General features: G+C 42.2%; 1 protein-coding gene across 1 annotated transcript in view; it reads left to right on the top strand.

Annotated features, from left to right (window-relative positions):
- The window catches only part of LOC106567522 (follistatin-related protein 4), a 218,173-nt gene extending 199,456 nt beyond the window's left edge, over positions 1 to 18,717 (top strand). The window contains exons 10-16 of the mRNA XM_014136869.2: positions 618 to 752; positions 3,192 to 3,218; positions 4,170 to 4,288; positions 6,120 to 6,269; positions 7,300 to 7,407; positions 15,866 to 15,975; positions 16,144 to 18,717. Of these exons, the coding sequence (XP_013992344.1) occupies positions 618 to 752; positions 3,192 to 3,218; positions 4,170 to 4,288; positions 6,120 to 6,269; positions 7,300 to 7,407; positions 15,866 to 15,975; positions 16,144 to 16,852 (1,358 nt within the window). The 3' untranslated portion in view covers positions 16,853 to 18,717. The remainder of the gene's footprint in view (positions 1 to 617; positions 753 to 3,191; positions 3,219 to 4,169; positions 4,289 to 6,119; positions 6,270 to 7,299; positions 7,408 to 15,865; positions 15,976 to 16,143) is intronic.
- Positions 18,718 to 19,608: the final 891 nt, after the last annotated feature.

Raw genomic sequence — 19,608 nt, 5'->3', positions numbered from 1 at the left:
CAGCAGTGTGAGGATGAGGAGGGAGGGATGTGTGAGAGCGTGCCTTAGATCCCCCAAAAATACTGAGTACTAGTGTCAGAGAGCTAGGAATACCTCTGCTGCCTCTCATGAAAGCACTGTGCCCTGGGACACATCACCTTTACCTGATACGTCTGACACACACACACACACACACACACACACACACACACACACACACACACACACACACACACACACACACACACACACACACACACACACACACACACACACACACACACAGTACTGTCAGAGAGGGATGCCTCTGATGATAGCACTCACTGTGTCCTGGGATACATCACCTTCACCTGACACTCTAGATCTCTGGGAACAGAACAGAGACGGTTCAGTCAAAGTATATTTTGATAAAGTGTTGTTGTGACGTCGTCAAAAGGGTTTCCTGGCGTCAGTGGCTTCTGTTAACGAGAAGTTGGGTGCGCAGGTAGGTGGCTACTTAGATTCTCTTTGTTTATTCACTTAGGAAAGGACAGAGTGTGCATTTTTAGGTGGGAGGATGAAACAGCCAAGGTAAATGTATCAGTGTAGAAACGTGGGGCTTAGCTAACACTTGTCTTTTCTGCTCATCTCTAACACAGCGAATGGGAGCGAGCTCCACATTGGCAGTGTACGCTATGAGGACACAGGCGCATACACCTGCATTGCTAAGAACGAGGTGGGGGTGGACGAGGACATATCGTCTCTGTTTGTGGAGGACTCAGCCAGAAAGACACGTAAGTGGCTGAGAGTCGAACATGGAAAAATGCCTCTGGGATTTTCAAAAGCCAATTTTGGCAATGAAAATGTAGACAGTAATTAGCATATTGCAATATCTGCATACAATTAACCAAAAATATTAAGCTGTAGAAAGCAGAGGTGGGACCAAGTCATTGTTTCACAAGTAAGTCTCAAGTCTTAGCAGTCAAGTCCCAAGTCCTAAACTTTGAGTTTCGAGTCCTGAACAAGTCATAATGTGCTCTTCACCAAATGTAATACCATTTCATATTTTTAACAAGAGTAATAGTTAGTATATTACATTTACACAAATCACGAATGCTTTTAAAAAATATATATATTTTTTACTTTCCAAATAAACTTTATATTTCCATGGAAAACATGAGTAGCCATGAGAAAGACCCCCCATATCGATCGACTATCGAGGATCGCTAAGGGCCGCAATCGGGCGATGTAGGCTTGTACACAATCGCCCAACCTTAACACACACCCCTCTCTGTGTGTGGTTACAGTAGGCTAACGTATGTCAATGGTTTTAGGAATAGCAGTAACATCAGGCAGGATTTAGGTTATCAACTGCCTAGCCAGTTGTAGCACAATCTTGGGTGCAATGATCACGTTCCCGCATTGACTGACTGTGTGGAGGCTCATTGATTTAACGTTATGCTAGCCTACATGCTACACTAGCAAATGTATATATAGCTGTCGGCTATATTAGCCACGACTTACCGTTCTTTGTGCAGCTTCAAATGTCGAACAAAGTTGGAAGTTCTTCAAAAAGAAAGGAGGACCAAGGCACTCTCCATATAATTGATTAAAATGCCTTTATTAGTATGGCATGTTCAATAGAAACAATGTTTGTAAAAAAAACGACGCGTTTCGGCTGCATGGCCTTCATCAGGGTGTACAAAGAAATAATACAATGTTCTCTGTTTAACAGCTTTTCCAATTAACCCTAATTAGAAGGGGGAGTGGTTAACATTGATTGGACACACCTAGTAAGCAATAGTATACACACTTTAAAGTGAAATGCTGCAGCTATGTTATCATAAAAATGTAACTCCAAACTAGAAGTATCAGAACACTTAGAAAGGTAGTTCTAACCTTAAATATGTCTGGGCGAAGTGTCAAGAATAAGAAAGCAATACATTCCATAGTACACTAGAACACAGCAAAACATGAACAACAAGAGTCTAAACATAGCTGAGGGCAATTGAGCAAAATATCCACTAGATGACAGCAAATGTACCCATCACAACCCTACAGGAAGGGTGAGAAATCCATATCTTCATTTAAACCCGGTTATTTAGTGGCCTGTAGTTTGTAAATCCAAAAACTTTCCATTTGGTTTAACTGTTTAAGACGGTCCCCTTTTCTAATAGAGGCCGGGATATGATCAATACCCATAGCTTGTAGGGAGGCAGGGTTGCCATGGTGTAAGGACTTGTAGTGCCTTGCCATGGGGTAGTCTTCATTGCCTACCCGTATGGCGTACTTGTGTTCCGCTAGGCGATCTTGAAGGCGTCTCTTTGTCCGTCCAATGTAGAACACCTTGCACTGTGGACATTCCAATCTATAGATGACATGAGTGGTTTTGCAGTTAATGAAATGCTTGACGTAATACTCCATTTTGGAAGCTGTATCAACAAAATACTTTTAGTTGGAAGTTGGAAGTTGTTGCGCCTCCATCTGTAATTTTCTTCCTGCATGTTTTGCAAGTTGCAATCCGTTTTTTGTTGACTACATCGTAGTCTTTATATCCAAAAATAATTATTTGGGGTATCATCTTTCCAAGGGCTCCGTCTGAATTCACCCACCAACGTTCCTCTGCACTGCGACGTGCAACTTTTTCTCAGCTGGCACAATTTGATTGGCTGCTGTCCGATTCAAACTGTAATCTGCTGCACAGTTTTTAATATTTGGGCTTGGGGAGGGTATCAAGTCAGTTTGAGTCAAAAGGCTTAAGTCCAAGTTAAGTCACGAGTCATTGGTGTTAAAGTCAAAGTCGAGTTGCAAGTCATCATATTTGTGACTCGATTCTGACTCGAGTCCATGTCATGTGACTCGAGTCCACACCTCTGGTAGAAAGTGTCAGAAACAGAAGTTATAACAAATACATTATAATGTACTGTATCTGATTTATTGTATGGTATCTGTATGTACAGTATATATATATATATATATATAAAACATTTTTACAGCCTTTGGGTTTAGATAGTCTCAAATGCAATTCAAAAATCTAGAATACATTTATGTTGTGATAATACAGAATATCTGCCTCTGTAAAGAAACACTCTTGCTAAACGTGTTTCTGTCCCACTTTTTCTGATATGACTTGATATGACATGGTCTCTCTCTCTCTCTCTCTCTCTCTCTCTCTCCCTCCTCTGTCTCCCTTTCTCTGTCGCTCTTCTGTCATTCTGATGGTGATGCTGCAGTTGCAAACATACTGTGGCGGGAGGAAGGTACTAAAATCTACTGTTGCATAACACTTTTCACCATGTCTTTTTTTCTGTTTTTTATTTTTTTTATTCACTTCGATAATTGACCAACATTCTTCTGAATGCCTATGTTTTGTAGGGTGAATAGGTTCATTATATGCAGTGTATACGCATTATGTCAAATCAAATTGTATATGTCACATACACATGTTTAGCATATGATATTGCGGGTGTAGCGAAATGCTTGTTTAGAACACAAATCCACAAGAGTAAAACATCATTTGTAAAACACGACATAAATTTTCCTCTAATTTCCATTTGACTATATCTTCCTGAATGATGATTGGTGTGTATGTGTTCTTGCTGAAAACATTATTTCACAAGACTTAACCATGGAAATATATATACACACAGTTTTGTTACAGGCCTGCCTCAACATTTCAGTACATGTAACTCTTCCTCAGAACAGTATAATCTAGCTGTGACACCAAAACGTGTGTATGAGAAAAACTATTTTGGCTGTTTAGAGAGTGTGAGACAGGCCCACTGTTTGAATCCTTTGCACCCCCCCGATGCAGACTGTACCACTGGCCTTCGCGTCACGGTCATGACTGTGTCAGCAGCGCTCAAGGTGTTGATTTCACCTCATTATTCAATATGATGTAAACCTGCCGTCCATCCCCACACAATGTGCTTTTCCAAAGCATGAATGGCGGTGGTCTAGTTAACAGCTGTTGTTTAGGGTCAGGTAACTGGCCGGCAAAATGTTCTCGCGCTCATAGCGGCTATCAACTTTGTGAAGACAGTCTCACAATTCACTCGCTAGACATGCTGTTTACAGAGACTGACCGTGCTGTCAAAATGGCTGACAACACCGCCAGTCATTCACCAGCTCAGGAGTCGCTAACAGGGTGTGTAGGCTCTGGTAGGCTCTTGAATGTTAGCTGAACCAATTTGTATGTCCTATCTCCCCAGGGTTGAGCGTAGGGAACATGTTCTATGTGTTTTCTGATGAGGGCATCACGGTGCTGCAGCCCAGCGAGTGTGAGATACGCAGACACATCAAGTGCACTGAGAGGATCATGGCCAGCTATGTGAGTACATACTGTACATGTTTTAGAGGATAATGATTCAGGTATTTGTGGACTTTTTATGACTTGAGATGATATTAAATATATACTAAACCAGAGGGAATAAGCCTCACTCTTACAGATATGCAGTTCATTCGGAAAGTATTCAGACCCCTTGACTTTTTCCACATTTTGTTACGTTACATCCGTATTCTAAAATGTATTAAATAAATAAAAATCCTCAGCAATCTACACACAATACCCCATAATGACAAAGCAAAAATAGGTTTTTAAATAAAAAATTCAATATCACATTTACATAAGTATTCAGACCCTTTACTCAGTACTTTCTTGAAGCACCTTTGGCAGCGATTACAGCCTGGAGTCTTCTTGGGTATGATGCTACAAACTTGGCACACCTGTATTTGGGTAGTTTCTCCCATTCTTCTCCACAGATCCTCAGGTTGGATGGGGAGCGTTGCTGCACAGCTATTTTCAGGTCAGATGTTCGATCGGGTTCAAGTCTGGGCTCTGGCTGGGCACTCAAGGACATTCAAAGATTTGTCCCAAGCCACTCCTGCATTGTCTTGGCTGTGTGCTTAGGTTCGTTGTACTGCTGGAACGTGAACCTTCGTCTCAGTCTGAGGTCCTGAGCACTCTGGGGGTGGTTTTCATCAAGGATCTCTCTGTACTTTGCCACATTCATCTTTCCCTCGATCCTGACTACTACCAGTCCCTGCCACTGAAAAACATCCCCACAGCATAATGCTGCCACCACCATGCTTCACGGTAAGGATGGTGCCAGGTTTCCTCCATAATTGACGCTTAGCATTCAGGCAAAGAGCGGCCATCTGTAGTAAGAGTCTTGGTGGTTCCACACTTCTTCCATTTAAGAATGTTGGAGGCCACTGTTCTTGGGGACCTTCAGTGCTGCAGAAATGTTTTGGTACCCTTCCCCAAATCTGTGCCTCGACAAAATCCTGTCTCTGAGCTCTACGGACAATTCCTTCGACCTTATGGCTTGGTTTTTTCTCTGACATGCACTGTCAACTGTGGGACCTTAAATAGACAGGTGTGTGCCTTTCCAAATCATGTCCAATTAATTGAATTTACCACAGGTGCACTCCAATCAAGTTGTAGAAACATCTCAAGGATGATCAACAGGATACACCTGAGCTCAATTTCGAGTCTCATAGCAAAGGGTCTGAATACTTATGTAAATAAGGTATTTCTGTTTTTTATTTTAATACATTGACAAAACTTTCTAAAAACCTGTGTGTAGATTGAGGGGGAAAAGGAATTTAATACATTTAAAGGATGTAACGTAACAAAATGTGCAAAAAGGGAAGGGGTCTGAATACTTTCCGAATCCACTGTACAGATGTACACCCCCCCCCCCCACCCCATTGCTAGTATCTGTGCCCTCCATTCACTAAATGTTATGGGATTATGAATGTCCATTAGTCAAAGACCCCAAGTCAATAGCTCACAGTAACCCTGCACGTCTGTAATATACTGTACTAGAGAACATTGTTCTCCCAAAGTAATGGGCTTAAGTTGGTAAAAGTGGCTTGTTTTTCAGAGGGATTTAAGTTGTACAGATTGCTGTAATTGTATTACAGATCAATGCAAACTTAATACGGCATGTGTTAGTCCATTGCTGCTGTAAACAGCATTTTCTCTGCTGCGTGATGGTCCTATCCTGTGTGTAGAAGCTATGTGATTAACTGTGGATTCGCCACTTTCCCTTCTATTCTGCTTCTTCTTCTTCGTCATCGTCTTCTTCTGCTTTCTCCCTTCTTCCCGTCTTTCATTCTTCAATTCTCTCTCTTCTTCCATCTCGTTCTTTCTCCAGGAGGAGATGTGCCCTAAAAGTGAAGGTGTGTCTCCGGAACACTGTGTGTGGTCCTCAGCGGTCAGTGTGAGGGATAAGTACATCTATGTCACCCAGCCCCTTCAGAAACGCCTGCTCGTCATCGACACCCAGGCCCAGAATGTGGTGCAGGTTAGTTGGTATTATTAATCTTCTCTATGAGCTGTTTAGAGAGCGGTCCCCCGAGGCTTTTACACAGGTCACCAATAGGTAGAGAGAGAGAGAGAGAGAGAGCGAACAAACAGAGGGAGAGGAAAGAAGAGGGCTGAAAACAGATAAGCTAGTAGTTTCCCAATCGCCAAGCTCTGTCACACTTCGCCATACCCTCACTGGTGTGTGTGAGGGAAGGGGGTTAATGCATCATCCCTTTCCTCTCTCCCTCCATCTCTCTCTACCTACTGTACCTCACCCTCTATCTCAGCCATCTCCACTCTTTACGGAGACGTTTCTGGGAGGCTTTTAAAAGAGATAGAAAGAACACCCTTCTTGTGCTCATATGTTGACTCAACAACAGCAACATGTAGCTCACAGATACGAAAGTCATTTTGTATACTGTCACGCTGCATGATATTAGATACTGAACATTATAAAAAATGTAATATAAAACTCTTTAGCTGGAGAAATGCTGTAAAAATAAAATGGCTGTAAAAGAACAGTGAGCTGATAGTGAGTGAGATGTGTCTGTAACAAACTAGGAGTATACGGGGGGATGTGGCGAGCGGTCAGTTGCCTGTATGTGTCATTGTTTGGTGCACTCTGCCACCCCCCATTCCCCTTCTCTGACATGTGAGTGGCAGCGTCAGAGTCCCCCCTCCGAGGGTCTCGGAGTGGGAGTGCTGTTGACACATAGCTGACCAGTGGAAAATAAATAGGCTGGCTTCCCATTACTGAACACATGCCTCTGTCGCGCTTCACTGGGGGTGGGGTTGGGGAAGGGAGGGGGGTCGGGAGGACTAGTAGAAGAGAATAGAAAAGCAGGCGCACGGGAAAAAACACGCTGGCTGACTTCAACATACAAGACGAACTGACACAAAGAGACAGGAAACACAGGGATAAATACACTGGGGAAAATAAGCGACACCTGGAGGGGGTGGAAACAATCACAAGGACAGGTGAAACAGATCAGGGTGTGACGCTTCTGTGTGTCTCTCTCTCTCTCAAGACGGTAGAGACAGATCCTTTCCCAGTGAAGCTGCTCTATGACAAGTCACATGACCAGGTCTGGGTGCTAAGCTGGGGCAGCATGCAGAAGTCCCACCCAACCTTAAAGGTAAGGAGTTATTGGTGTGCACTTGTGTATTTTTGTCCATTCGTGTGTGTGTGCATGCGTGTATGAGCAAGTATTTCATTTGTGTGAGTATTTAATCTATGTATGTTTTACAACGTTTACCAGTCAGCAAACTACAATTTACAGCTTTGGCACTGTAGACATGGGATCCAGTCCCTTTGGAGAGGATGTGTTGGAGACTTCAGGGATGATTACAGGCCCCCCTGTGGGGGGGTTGCCAATGGGAGCTGGGAACTAATAAAATACTAAATAGTATTTATAGGGCTGAGGTAACCGAGGACAGCAGCACAGCTTACTACAACTGCTGAGGGACTACATTTTCATTTTGCAATGGCCACAGCATGTTTATTGTTCTTTTCCTCTTCCTTTGGAATCCTATTAAAATCTTGTGAGGTGCTCTGTCTGTCAGTAGTCAATACTCTCCCTTGCTAACAGCCTTATTAGCAAGGGAGAGGACGTGAACACTTGTCAGGTTGAGCTCATTGTGAAATCCTAATATGTTCTCACTACCAACCGAGACGCAATGGGTCTCAAATAAAGAGGAGGCGAGGCAGTTTTGAAAGGCACTTTTCTATCTCAAACAAAGTGATTTTCTGTTCATTCTTCAAAGTGTTGTAAATTCTCAAAACGGCTCTGCATAAGCATTTCGGGTGAATTGTCAGAACTACTCAAACACGCCTGGCGTTTTGTTGTCGCTCAATAGTAATGAATAATTACAAAATGAGGCTTGAATCATTCAGTCCAAAATTCAATTTCAGGCAATCTGCATAACTGACTGTAGGGCATATGGATCACACAGCAGATAAATGGCTTGATAATGTCATTATTACTTGGAATGCAAGTAATTGACCTGAGCACCGGCAGTACTCCGTTCTCCAATTCAACATTTAAACACCTCTTTTTTTTACTAGCTCAATATCTCTAAGCAAACATCCAAGTGAGATTGTCAATTTATTAGATAAAACAAATGAAGGCGCAGGGATGTTGAAAGGGGAGGAACAGCCTTTCTAACTGTCAGACGAGTCTCACTGTTGACGTCTGCACGCGCCAATGCTGGCTATTCAGAGACAGCAATTGAGGCAGAGGTAATATAATAATATACATGCCATTTAGCAGATGCTTTTATCCAAAGCGACTTACAGTCATGCGTGCATACATCTTATGTATGGGTGGTCCAAGGAGTCAAACCCACTATCCTGGCATCACAAGCACCATGGTCAACCAACTAAGCTACAGAGGACCACAGAGAGAGAAATGTGCGATATCAAGCAGATGCACCGAAAGAGGTCTAAGAGTGCCTGAGCACCTGCTCTTTTTCCATCCTGTGAGAAAAGTCCCCTTTCAGATTGGCTTTTTTCGTTGTTACATTTTTATTTAACTTTAGGTCTATTTCCTCTCATGTTATTGAAAAGAGTTGCCCATTAAACTAGCTCATTTCAAAACGACTGTATCTTGGAAAATGTCCCCCGTGCGAGCACACGTTGCACTCGTCCTGCTGGCAGAAGCTACCAGTGCTTAACGTTAGCGTAGTAGCTAGTGTCTCCCTTTTGAGTTGTATGTGTCATCTCACTGTCAGGAACAGGAAAGGCTTCAATTTGAGTGTTTGATAGTAGGCCTAAGAGGTCAGCAGCAGAACAAACCATGTATGGGTAGCTGAGGCCCAGTATGGACAGATTTGTTGCCAATCAAGACTATTTTGCGTGGCTGATTGGGATGCACGACGAGTCGATAAGCCAGTGCGAATGACTAGTGCATCAGTGTTGTATCGATGTGCCTGCCGAACGGAGTTGCTTCCCACTGGGCAGCTATAACACAGTCATTTTTCTCCTCCCATGATTTTATTTCAATTAGGATAACAGCCTACACAAGAAATAACTCTTATTGATAACCATCTAGATGTCACCTTGATACATACATACAGTCTACTACTCAATTGGGAGGGCATGAATGGCAACAACACCGTTTGCCAACCACTATTCTCAGGCAACGGCATGGGTGGCAGTCACAGAAAGCACGGGCATACAAGCAACAGTACACCAATCATCAGTAATTTTAATTTAAAAAAAATTGTCTGTTTTAAATCTGAAATTGTACAATTATTTGTGTAAAACTAACAGTGAAATACGACTCAGACTCATCCTCTGGCTTCAAAACAGAAGTCCAAACTCTCGTGGTACGGAAGCTCAATGTACAGTAATTGCGCAGTAAGAAAAAAACACAGCTCAGTCAAAACCATCTAACCTATAGCTTTCGACACACCCACTCATTTCCATACGCCCACTACTTTCCTTTCGACACACCCAACTTCTTTCCATAAACCAACTACTTTCCTTTCAACACATTTCCACACGCCCACTACTTTCCTTTTGACACACCCACTCCTTTCCACACGCCCACTACTTTCCTTTTGACACATCCACTAATTTCCACACGCCCACTACTTTCCTTTCGACACACCCACTCGCCCGTACTCCGGTCGCCATATTGGTCTGCAGCTGCACCCTTCTCGAACAAACTCCAACCACAGATTAATACTAGTTAGATTGTTTCAACAGCATAGCTAACTAGCTGATTTACATCATCTACATTCACGATGATCAGCTGATCAGCCCAGCCTTTGCCTTCTCTTTCAGCAGTAGGCTATAAGCTTGCTTACAGTGGGATGAGTGTGATTTTGCAGGAAATAAAGGCCTAGGCTACAATATATACTGAACAAAAATATAAACGCAACATGTTTCATGAGCTGAAATAAAAGATCCCCGAATTTTTCCATCCTCCTGACAGGTGTGGCATCTCAAGAAGCTGATTAAACAGAATGATCATTAAACAGGTGCACCTTGTACTGGGGACAATAAAAGGCCAATCTAAAATGTGCAGTTTTGCCACTCAACACAATGCCACAGGTGTCTCAAGTTTTGAGGGAGTGTGCAATTGGCATTCTGACTGAGCTGTTGCCAGAGAATTGAATGTTAATTTCTCTACCATAAGCCTCCTCCAAACTAGTTTTAGAGAATTTGGCAGTATGTCCAGCCAGCCTCACAACCACAGACCACGTGTAACCACGCCAGCCCAGGACCTCCATATCCGGCTTCTTCACCTGTGGGATCACCTGAGACCAGCCACCAAACTAGAATGGTCCAAACACACCAAAACAGTCGTGAAGAGGGCACGACAAAGTATATTCCCCCTCAGGAAACTAAAAAGATTTGGCATGGGTCCTGAGATCCTCAAAAGGTTCTACAGCTGCAACATCGAGTGCATCCTGACTGGTTGGGTCACTTCCTGGTCCTGCAATTGCTCGGCCTCCGACCGCAAGGCACTTCAGAGGGTAGTGCATACGGCCCAGTACATCACTGGGGCAAGCTGCCTGCCATCCAGTACCTCTACACCAGGCAGCAAGCGGTACCGGAGTGCCAAGTCTAGGACAAAAAGGCTTCTCAACAGTTTTTACCCCCAAGCCATAAGACTCTTGAACAGATAACCAAATGGTTACCCGGACTATTTGCATTGTGTGCCCCCCCCCCCCCCCCCCACCCCTCTTTTACGCTGCTGCTACTCTTTGTTTATCATATATGCATAGTCACTTTAACTATACATTCATGTACATACTACCTCAATTGGGCCGACTAACCAGTGCTCCCGCACATTGGCTAACTGGGCTATCTGCTACTGCTACTGCTACTCTCTGTTCATCATATATGCATAGTCACTTTAACCATACCTACATGTACATACTACCTCAATCAGCCTGACTAACCGGTGTCTGTATATAGCCTTGCTACTGTTATTTTCAAATGTCTTTTCACTGTTGTTTTATTTCTTTACTTACCTACACACACACACACACACACACACACACACACACACACACACACACACACACACACACACACACACACACACACACACATACCTTTTTGTTATTTAAAAAAAAAAAATTAGAGTAAGAAAGCATTTCACTGTAAGGTCTACACCTGTTGTATTCGGCGCACGTGACAAATAAACTTTGATTTGATTTGGACAGCTGATGAAAATGAAGAGTATTTCTGTCTGTAATAAAGACCCATGGCTGTGCCCCTGCCCAGTCATGTGAAATCCATAGATTAGGGCCTAATGAATTTATTTCCATTTACTAATTTCTTTATATGAACTGTAACTCAGTAAAACCGTTGAAATTGTTGTATTATGCATTTATATTTTTGTTCAGTATATATGTTGAAATTTGGCTACAGGATCATTAGATAATTACCTATGAAACTAGGGTTTAGAAACATGGTGACATGAGCTCACAACATATAACAGTGGCAAGACGCTGCAATATGTTGAAACCTCAGCATGATCAAAAGATGCAACTGTAATAGATACTTGGATAATGGAATTGGCCAGTAGAGGCCTGCTAGTTGGATATTAGTAAGTAAGTAGGTTTGCACGAGCCTTGGCTTGTGTTAGCCGGAACGGCTCATAGAAGTACGATCCTATCTCCTGTTTCTGAGGCAGCTTGATGTACAAGTACACCCCCTGGAGAGGACGCAGGTCTATCTCAGGAGTTGGATATTAGTATAAACTTGGATTTATAGTACAATTTCACATTACTTTACCCTCATAATATAGTGTAAGAACAGTGTAATATTCTTGTAAAGTGGGGACCTACAGTGTAGAATATATATAAAGCATTTCTTAATAACATTGAGATCCACCAGTCTGCCTTGAAGCAAGTGCAGTTCAATATAAAAGGTACTCAGTCAGTACAAACCAATTTCCCTTCAGTATTAAAGTACAATAGGTGTAATACAGGAGAGAAAATAATAGCCGAGGTAAAACACAGTAACATGGTGCATATGATCAATATGTGCCAGGGTGGTGGTGTGAAGTTTAGAGCACCCTGAGCCTGTGAGAGCATTACTTCCCAATTAGACATGACTTCTATTATGTGAGCCTGTGAGAGCATAACTTCCTAATTAGACATGACTTGTATGATGTGAGCCTGTGAGAGCATTACTTCCCAATTAGACATGACTTACATGATGTGAGCCTGTGAGAGCATAACTTCCTAATTAGACATGACTTCTGTGACGTGTGATCTCATTAACTCTTCACCATTTGTAACAATGTAACATTTCTAATGACCTTCTTTATTAACAAGGTTTCTCTCTAAAAACCCTCTGTTTGTTACATCCGGGGCTCCATAGCTCTGTTGACTGCAGTGGCAAAGGGCGCTCCATTAAAACGTTTTTTTTTAATTGTCAGTATAGTTCGTTCATAGGAAGACTGCAAAATACTAAATCAGGTCCCCCAGTGACAATGTGATGGTTCTAGAGCTTCAGTAGGGATGGCACAGACTTCAGATTAGTGTCTTTAGTTGTTTTCCCTTTTATTCAAATACCTTCTACATGAAATATTTACTGGGGTTCCTTAAATAAGCCAAGCTATGCAGTGGTTACATAAACAGCCCACAAGTCCTTGACAGTGACCTGATAATGTAGAGTACCCGATGAAGCGTTTGTCATGTACATACTGGGTGGGGCCGATAAAGTGGATGGATAGATCGTCCAATGAGAAATGGATGAGTCAGACGACCGCCTTTGACTTGTGAGATAGCAGCTTTATCTGTGTGTGTATCTTCTCAAGCAACCATTAGCCAATAAGTTCGTCTATCAGGACTTGAGGTGAGGCCATATATCATCCGTTTAACCACACTGCCCAATACACACTGACACATTTGTTTTTGTGTTTGGCTCTGTACTCCAGCACCTTGGATTTGAAATGATACAATGACTATGAGGATAAAGTGTAGACTGTAAGCTATTGCTGAGCGATTAGTGCTTTTTGAGGTCAGTTCGGTTTCGGTTAGATTATTAAAAAAATGATCACGGTTTTCAATTTTGTTTGAGATTTTTTACTTTAAATATATGATGAAATAATGGCATTAAAAATGATTCAAGCGTATTAATGTAAATGCCAAAGCCAAAAATAGTGAACATTCAATTGCCAAAACATTGAAAATATTCCATAGTCTTTGTCAGGTCCACATAGAAAATAGGAAATTACTATAAAAGAAAAAAATATTTCAGTTGTGTACATTACTTAGTTTTATTTGAGTACTTTATAATTCTTCATTCCTTAGTCATCATCATATCTCATCTCTGCTTAAGCAGCAGCAGAAATGAATGGCAAAAAATGTAATGTGTCAATTTGGAGTCCCTTTTGTTGTAAATAAGAATAGAATATGTTTCTAAACACTTCTACATTAATGTGGATGCTACCAAGATTACGGATAGTCCTGAATGAATCATGAATAATGATGAGTGAGAAAGTTACAGACGCACACATTTCATAACCCCGAAACATGCTAACCTCTCACCATTACAATAACAGGGGAGATTAGCATTTTTTGGGGTCACAAGTTTGATGTAATCATTGCGTGTTAGGCATATGGGACGAAATACTAAACTTTTGACTACTTTAATGTTTGGACACACCTACTGACACACCTACTGAAATGCATTCCAGGTGACTTCCTCATGAAGCTGGTTGAGAGAATGCCAATAGTGTTTTTCTTTATTTTTACTATTTTCTACATTGTAGAATAATAGTGAAGACATCAACACTATGAAATAATACATATGGAATCATGTACAGTACCAAAAAATTGTTAAATAAATCAAAATATATTTTAGATTTTAGATTCTTCTAAGTAGCCACCCTTTGTCTTGATTACAGCTTTGCACACTCTTGGCATTCTCTCAACCAGCTTCATGAGGAATGCTTTTCCAACAGCCTTGAAGGAGTTCCCACATATTCTGAGCACTTGTTGGCTGCTTTTACTTCACTCTGCCGTCCAACTCATCCCAAACCATTACAATTGGATTGAGGTCAGGTGATTGTGGAGGCCAGGTATCTGATGCCGCACTCTATCACTCTCCTTCTTGGTCAAAAAGCCCTTACACAGCCTGGAGGTGTGTTTTGGGTCATTGTCCTGTTAAAAAAAACAAATGATAGTACCATTAAGCGCAAACCAGATGGGATGGCGTGTCGCTGCAGAATGCTGTGGTAGCCATGCTGGTTAAGTGTGCCTTAAATTCTAAATAAATCACAGACAGTGTCACCAGCAAAGCACCATCACACCTCCTCCTCCATGCTTCACGGTGGGAACCACACATGCTGAGATCATCCGTTCACCTACTTTGTGTCTCACAAAGACACAGCGGTTGAAACCAAATATCTCAAATTTGGACTCATCAGACCAAAAGGACAGATGTCCACCGGTCTAATGTCCATTGCTCGTGTTTCTTGGCCCAAGCAAGTCTCTTCTTCTTATTGGTGTCCTTGAGTAGTGGTTTCTTTGCAGCAATTCGACCATGAAGGCCTGATTTACGAAGTCTCCTCTGAACAGTTGGCATCATGAGGATAGAAAATTATTTGTTGAAGCAGCATCTCAAGACATCAGTCAGGAAGTTAAAGCTTGGTCGGTAATGGGTCTTCCAAATGGACATTGACCTCAAGCATACTTCCAAAGTTGTGGCAAAATGGCATAAGGACAACAAAATCAAGGTATTGGAGTGGCATCACAATGCCCTGACCTCAATCCTATAGAAAATGTGTGGGCAGAACTGAAAAAGCGTGTGCAAGCAAGGTGGCTTACAAACCTGACTCAGATACACCAGCTCTGTCAGGAGGAATGGGCCGAAATTCACCCAACTTATTGTGGGAAGCTTGTGGAAGGCTACCCAAAACATTTGACCTAAGTTAAACAATTTAAAGGCAATGCTACCAAATACTAATTGAGTGCATGTAAACTTCTGACCCACTGGGAATGTGATGGAAGAAATAAAAGCTGAAATAAATCATTCTCTCTACCATTATTCTGACATTTCACATTCTTAAAATAAAGTGGTGATCCTAACTGACCTAAGACAGGGAATTTTTACTAAGATTAAATGTCAGGAATTGTGAAAAACTGAGTTTAAATGTTAATTTTTTTGGCTAAGGTGTATGTAAACTTCCGACTTCAACTGTATGTGTTATTGCATAGTGTTGATGTCTTCACTATTATTCAAAAATGTAGAAAATAGTATAAATAAATAAAAATCCTGGAAGAGGTAGGTGTGTCTAAACTTTTGACTGGTACTGTATAAGTGAATCTGTCCCAATACTTTTGGTCCCCTAAAATGGTGGGACTATGTACAAAAAGTACTGCCATTTCTAAATGGTTCACCCGATATGGATGACAATACCTTCAAATTAAAGCTGACAGTCTGTCACTTTCCCAGTACTTTTGGAGCTCAGAGTATATGGCAACATTGCCTTCGAAGTGTTTCGCTGTTATGTTTAAGTAAACGCTCCAACCCATGCTTTCTTTTTATGTTCTCTTGCCGGATAGGTGACACTTGTATTTGTATATTTCCTGTTCTCATGTTCTCCTTTGACTGCTCTGTTCTAGGTGATTCCCCAGGCCAGTGTTGGAGAGGTGCACCACACCATCCGTACCCCCTTCCAGAGGGTTGATGACTTCTTCATCCCTCCAACCAACCTCATTATCACACACGTCAGGTACAGAAGGCCCGTTAACCTTTAACACTGGTGACCTCACCAACTCATCTTTGCGATCTCTCTCAAATGGAGGAGAAAAGAGCAAATTATAATTTAATGAGAATCCTAACCACACCGTAATCACCCAAAAAAGACCATTAACCTTTCCCTTGAACTTTGTCGTCTTAGGTTTGGCTTCGTCTTCCTCAAATCTGAACCTGCGGTGCATAAGATTGACTTGGAGACCTTCCACCGAGTCAAAACCATCAGCCTGAAGAACTACAGCTGTGTGCCCGTCAGCATGGCCTACACACACCTGAGTGGCTTTTACTTCATTCAGTGCCAGTCTCAGAGCAGGGACCCCTCGTCAGCCCAGCCACAGCTCCTCATCGACAGTGTCACCGACACGGTCATTGGGCCCAACCTCAACATCACGGGCCAGCCCTATGTGTCCCCGGACGGCCGCTACATCATCACCCCTGACCAGCAGCGCGGCAAGGTCAGAGTTCAGACAGTGTCCTTCCAGGGGGTGCTGGGTCTGAGCCGGGAGCTGGACACCTCTCTCCTTGTGTCCGACCTGATCTTCCAGCCCTCCTTCACTAAGTCCAACCAGTACACTGTGGTAGCTGCCTCAGGCTCAGGCACAGACCTGCTCTTCTCTGACCTGGCGACAGGGCACATTGAGGTCCTCAGAAGCCTCAAGGAGCCCCTGTCACACCACACCTGGCCCTGGGGGGGGCCCAACAGGGTGGTGGTGTCCAGCGGACTGTTTGGCCAGTACTTGGTCACTCCCTCAGCGGAATCCCTCTTTGTGTTGAACGGCAAACTGAACATGCCCCACTGTGAGGTGTCAGACATCAAGAGAGGGAACACAGTGGTGTGGGTGGGAGAGGTATGAGAGAGTGGGAAGAAGGGGAAAGGGAGAGAAAGAGAGGGAGAGATCAGGCCAAAACACTTAAGATATATATGGACATAAGTGGACTCAACCCTGGGACTGAGCGCGAGGAACACGCCTGGATTATTGTAACAAAAGTACACAAAAAATAGTAATTGAAAAAAATATTTAGAAAATCGTATTATGGTATTTTTACGGGGAGATGGTGGGTGGTGAGTTCCTTTAGTGCAACTGTGATCTATGTGTACTTAACTAAGAGGAGTTGTACATTGCACTTCCTTGTAACACTGCAGATAACAGGAGGGATATAATGAGGACATTTTGAAAATTTAACTATGCACAACGCTCACTTTTTTAGACTAACGCTTTTTGGTTTCGAGATGTTTGTCGTTCACCAGTTCTGCAAATAGTCCCAACAAGACGTCTGTCTGCCTCTAGTGTATACATGTGTTTGCGGTCCTTTTCAAAACCACAGCACCCTGTTACTCGCCTTTGTCCTTGTCCATGTTATTGTACGCTTTCTGTAAAAGCTCTCATGCTGACTAACACATACAGGTTGGCTTGAAACATGTTGCACCGTATTAGTCATGACCTGTTACTTTCCAAAGAGAATACTTTTCCATCCCTTAGCTAAGAACAGTATCTAATAGCATACAGTAGAAAACCCATCAGTGGATAACATGTTATTGTACAAAGAATATATATGGTATAGTATGTCCCCCACCCTCTCTCACACAGTAAGCCTACTTCCAGTTTTGATCCAGTGACCTCCTAGTCCTCTGTCCACTAAGTCTAGCATTGTAAGGGTCTTGTTCATCAGCATGGAGGTATTGTAAGTCCTGTGTATCCAGTTTCCCTATAGCTTAGTTTCCATTCTTCAACTGCTCGACAACTGAAATACAGCTTTCCCTCATAAGGAGTAGCTGTGCCTGTTACCCTAATGTTGGCTAGTACTGTATGTGACGAGCAAGTAATAGCAAAACAAGACTGTAAAAAAAAGACACAAACCAAGATTAACAGATGTGTTGCTTATGTTTGCGATTTAGATATGTGTTGCTACGGTAACTGCCTTTGCTCAATCTGACACAGAAGCAAAGGCTTGATGACATTTCTTAGAACACTGTTGTATTGAGAGAGAAATATGTGTGTATTCCAGGAGTGAGGCAGAGATGTGTAATATAAATATTCAAAAAGACCAATTTGAAGCCCAATTATTTTGCGGTCATGGAAAAATAACATTTCAGTAATTGCCATCAAAAAGCATCAGGCACCCAGACCAAAGTACTTATTGTGCCACCATTACAGAGTAACTTCAGAATAATTCATATGAGTCACCACCAAAGGCATCATCAGAACTGAGTGTTCCATATGCATGTACTGAGAGTTGAGGCTCATCTCACTAATATTGTTTAAGAGCATTTCGGCTGGGATTCAATCAAAGGCGCGTTATCAACAAGGTAATTTCTGCTTGTCGACAAGGTAATTTCTGCATCATTTACAGTGAATGCAATATCCCCAATCGTCAGGAAAATTGCCTTTAAAAGGTACATTGCTGCTTGTGCAATGTGCTTATCATCAATGCGCCTCTGATTGAATCCCGGCCTTCAAGTACACAGGATCACAAACAGTACAGTTGCTGGTGAAAATGTCACATATATTACATACCTGGTCTCTAACCAAGACCATGGCTGCAAACCTGAACCTCTTGGTATGATAATGACATTAGAGACACTGTTGTAGATATAAATTGTTCTTGTTTAGAACACATTCAAACAAGTCCAGTTTTCTTTATGCATTTGGTGTGTTCTTGTTTATGAGGGAAATGGTTTGTAAAATAATATCTAATAAAATGACCAAAAAAAAACGTGCAGCTGTGTCACATTATAAATTACTTTGAACATAAAATATGTGAATATTCAGGGACAAATTTCATCAAACGCATATGTTTGTTGCTAATGTGAGGACAAACTATGGTATATAACCCCAAACTGATGCTGTATATGTATTTCAACGTTCATTACATCAAGTTGTTAGAGCTACAGTTACATCAAATTGTTACGAGTTTGTTGATATCTGGGCCTCTGGATATGGCTCTTTTGTGCAGCAGTTTCTCATACAGTACGTCATCCTGACACCTGGACAGCACAGGTCTGAAAACGTTGCAGACATCCCTTTGTCACATCTGACTCTCTTCACAATACTCTTCTTCCATCCAAAGCCCAATCGATCCAGTGCAGCTTTCTGTCTGAAACCAGGCAAGAGTACTTTCTAAATGAGGAGTACCATTTGTAATGCTCGGAAGAGTGGCACAGACCCGCCAATGGCGAACACAGCAGCACTTTCTGTTTTTTCTGTTGAGTTGAGTCAGGATGTGTCCAGTGGTAATGGGTTTTGGGTTGCCCCAGGACAACATAGCTCTTCTTCAGCAGTTACGACAATGACCAGTCTCAACGGGGGACTTCTTGCTAACTAGAGCGCCAGTATTATGACTGAGAAAAAACCCATCCAGTCAGCAGACATTCTTTACTATTAGGACGAAACTATATTGTATAGTGACACTGACTAAACACTAACAATATATTAGCATTGTGCTGATACGTGGCTGAAACATCCATTTTTATCACTGTTTATACTTGGCTCTAACATGCATCCTTCGTTCTGATCTTGTCCTGATCTTGTCCTGATCTTGTCCTTATCTTGTCTGTTTACATTTATAAGATCTGATAACAATCAGATCACAATGCATCTTTTAATCGTCT

This window comes from Salmo salar, chromosome ssa13, assembly GCF_905237065.1.
Source record: "Salmo salar chromosome ssa13, Ssal_v3.1, whole genome shotgun sequence".
In the NCBI taxonomy this organism is placed as follows: Eukaryota; Metazoa; Chordata; class Actinopteri; order Salmoniformes; family Salmonidae; genus Salmo; species Salmo salar.
This window is presented reverse-complemented; position numbering and strand designations above follow the sequence as displayed.